We start from the raw sequence: 3,575 nt of genomic DNA, 5'->3' as shown, positions 1-3,575 counted from the left end.
GCCGTCACCAAAGTGACAGAAACATCAACAGCAGGCCGTGTGAGATCCTGTCTGGGAAGAGGTGAGGGGCTTTGGGAAGCTGGACCTATGTTTTCCAGGTCTGTGTGGAATGATGGATCATCTGAAGTGCTGAGCCTCCTTGAGTATAGCAGCTGAGAAAGGTTTTGGTGGCATTGCCCCTGCTTCTGCAAACTCTCATCGCCTCCCAATACCTGCTGCAGGTCCAGCAGTTGCCTTGTAGGGATGGATGATCATATCCCAGTCATAAAGAACAGGTCTAAAGAAGCCCTAATTAGTTGTGATATGCTGGGAGGAGGGTTCCTTGGCCACAGAAGTTTCTGCAGGTCTTTGTATCTAACTCATGGAGCCATATCATAGCTGAACACTGGTCCAGGGAAGGACCAACATTGCCTCATCCATGGGGGCTGAAAGTCCCTGCCACTCATAGGTACATGGGATATGGATGTGCAAATGGGTCCTGTGCTATCCTCAGTGCTCAGCCGTCCTTTGGCTATGCGGATGGGAGGCCACCACTGTGGCAGAGAAACCAACAGTCTGGAGACCCCATTCATGCAAGAAGCTGGTCCAGAGGACAGAAACAGCCGCAGCCTCTGTTCCCACTGCTCCGCAGGGACAAAAACTCCTTCCCCTCTAATTCTCCTGCAGCTTCCGCTGGCAGAAGTGGCGCGACATCTGCGTTGGGGACATCGTCCGCCTGCGTAAGGAGAGCTTCGTCCCGGTGCGTGCTGCCCCGGAGCTGCCTGTGCACCAGGGCTGGGATGTGTGGTCAGGAGGGGCCCAGCCAAGTGCTCTCTCTTCCCTCTTTTGCTTTTAAAGGCCGACATGCTCTTGCTGTGCAGCTCGGAGCCCAGCAGCCTGTGCTACGTGGAGACCGCCGACATCGATGGGTGAGGAGAGGGGCAGGGGGCTGCTCTTGCCATGGGGGAAGAGGGTTGGAGACATGGAGCCAATGGCTCCCGTCTTGGGGACACCCTGGCATTGGGAGGGAGAGGTCGGGCACACTCCAAGTTCAGTAGAAACCATTGGATGTGTGGGATCCTCTGAAAGCTGAACCTACAGACACCCCAGACATGGGATTTGAGCCCCAAATCTTGTGAGTCCAAAATCACTTCCGAGTCTTCCACAGAGCTTGTGACCTCAGGCACCTACGTCCATCCCTCAGCTCCCTGCCGGGACAGTGGCTGCCCATCCTCCTGCCTCCATCTGCAGGATGATTTAATGGCAGGGGCTCTGGGCCAGGGCACCTGCATGAGTGCTCCTTGCCTGGTACGATAGGTCCCCGTCTTGCTCTTCATTGCCATCACCCGATAATTAATGGTTGACTTTGTCCCATGGGGCCAACAGCAGAAGTAAGAGCTCTGTCACCCCACAGTGGTGTTTGAGTTTTCCCTCCCTGGCTCTTGTTCACAGGGAGACAAACCTGAAGTTCAGACAAGCCCTTCTGGTCACCCACCAGGAGCTGGTGAGGGAAGAGAGCATGGCTGGCTTTGATGGTGAGTCTCCCAGATGGCAAAATTCCTGCCGGGATGGGATGGGTTCAGCCTCAGGAAGTCCCTGAATGCTCAGGGCACCCAGGCCATCAGTCCAACATGAGGTTGCACTTTCTCCTGCTGCAAGGAGTCAGACCTTGCATGGAGACCCTTCCCCAGCAAAGTGGCACATTGGGGTTGTGCATCTTCCCCCTGCCCTGGATCTAGATTTTCTCACAGGAATCAAACTCTGGCTCCCACACCTGAGCTCTGACCCCGGGTGTTTTCCCCTTTGGTCCTCCACAGGATGCAGACTCCTCTCCCGGAGGCCCTGGGGATGGAGTTGTCTTTGTACCTCCTCCAGTTTTATAGCCCGGTGGACTGAGCGCCCTCCTCCAGCTTAGCCTGAATTCGAGCCATCCATATCCCAGCTGCATCTGGAGAGGCCCTGACAATCCCTGAATCTCCCCAAGAAGCCCCCAGCACCCCTCTTTGGAGGGGGCAGGCGTGAGGGGAGAGGAGGGTCCTCTTGTTTCCCCCAAAGCCATTATCTGAATCCTGCTTTGTGCTCCAGGGAGAGTGACCTGCGAGGAGCCCAACAGCCACATGCACAGCTTCACGGGCACGCTGGCCTGGAGGGGGGACACCTACCCCCTTGACAGCGAGAGGATCTTGCTGCGAGGCTGCAGGCTTCGCAACACCGATGTCTGCTACGGCTTGGTTATCTACGCAGGTGAGTGCGTCCTGCCCTGGATCCACTCACCTTCATGGCTCAGTGCACCTGAGAGCTTGGCCATGTGGAGCTGTTGGGGTGAGTCCAGAGGAGGCCCCGGAGCTGCTGCGAGGGCTGGAGCAGCTCTGCTCTGGAGCCAGGCTGAGAGAGCTGGGCTGGGGCAGCTGGAGAAGAGAAGGCTCCTCAAGGGGACACCTTAGAGCAGCTCCAGGGCCTAAAGGGGCTCCAGGAAACCTGGAGAGGGGCTTTGGACAAGGGATGGAGGGACAGGACAAGGGAATGGCTTTAACCTGCCAGAGGGGAGACTGAGATGAGCTCTGAGGCAGAAGCTCTTCCCTGGGAGGGTGCTGAGGCGCTGGCACAGGGTGCCCAGAGAAGCTGTGGCTGCCCCATCCCTGGCAGTGTTCAAGGCCAGGTTGGACACAGGGGCTTGGAGCAACCTGCTCTAGTGGAAGGTGTCCCTGCCCGGGGCAGGGGTTGGAGCTGGAGGAGCTTTAAGGTCCCTTCCAACCCAAACCAGTCTGGGATTCCATGATTCTATGAATAGTTGTGGGAGGAAAGGGACAGGATCTGGTGTAAGCAGCACTTCTCCAAGTGTGCAGCCATGGTTTGATTAACCACTGATTGAGGGACGAGGTTCTCTGAAGTCTTCAGATGTGTGGAGATGTTGTTATGGTGGAAACCAGAATCACTTTGCTGCAAGTCAACCTCCTGGGGGCTGTGGACTTGTGTTTTTACTTCTAAAATGTCTCTCATCCAGGATTTGATTCCAAAATTATGAGGAACTGTGGAAAGATCAAGCTGAAGAAAACCAAGCTGGACCACATGATGGACCGGTTGGTGATCATAGTGAGTGCGGTGCAAACACCTCCTGGTCTGCCAGCCTCTTGGGGTTGCTTACAAGCCTCCCATGAGAGGCTGCTTGCTTGGGTGATGCTGATTTTCTTAAGATTGTGATATTTTGCTGAAGATATCTTGGGTTTAACTTGTTGTGGGCAAATACCCAGTGATGTTCCCAGGAATTGGCAGCTGCTGGGTCTGGGGCAGTCTGCATGGTGGTTGTGTTGCTTAAACTCTTGGCAGCTCTGAGTCCTCAGCTGTAGAGCAGCCCCTTAGATGTATTTGGGATCTCCAGCCCCTCCTGGCCTGCTTTATTAATCCATAACCATGCAGGTCCAAGGAGGTGGCTTGTGCCAAGGGACCTTCGCAGAGCAGATGGAGGAAGGGAAAGGAGAAACCTTTCCTCCGTGGGAAGCAGAGCAGCGTGGTTGTAACTGGACGGCTCTTACTCCTGTTCCTGGTGGTTGGACATTATCACTCCTCAGACTGGCCACTACCATTCCTCCCTTTGC

The 3,575-nt window shown here is 55.5% G+C and overlaps 1 protein-coding gene across 1 annotated transcript in view; it reads left to right on the top strand.

Annotated features, from left to right (window-relative positions):
- Positions 1–8: 8 nt before the first annotated feature.
- ATP8B3 (ATPase, aminophospholipid transporter, class I, type 8B, member 3) overlaps positions 9–3,575 on the top strand; it is a gene marked incomplete at both ends in the record, with an annotated part of 14,303 nt that continues 10,736 nt past the window's right edge. Inside the window, 6 exons of the mRNA XM_010010170.1 lie at positions 9–61; positions 667–739; positions 838–908; positions 1,432–1,514; positions 2,065–2,223; positions 2,984–3,072. Of these exons, the coding sequence (XP_010008472.1) occupies positions 9–61; positions 667–739; positions 838–908; positions 1,432–1,514; positions 2,065–2,223; positions 2,984–3,072 (528 nt within the window). The remainder of the gene's footprint in view (positions 62–666; positions 740–837; positions 909–1,431; positions 1,515–2,064; positions 2,224–2,983; positions 3,073–3,575) is intronic.

Source organism: Nestor notabilis, unplaced genomic scaffold (genome assembly GCF_000696875.1).
Source record: "Nestor notabilis isolate BGI_N333 unplaced genomic scaffold, ASM69687v1 scaffold25492, whole genome shotgun sequence".
Lineage (NCBI taxonomy): Eukaryota > Metazoa > Chordata > Aves > Psittaciformes > Psittacidae > Nestor > Nestor notabilis.
This window is presented reverse-complemented; position numbering and strand designations above follow the sequence as displayed.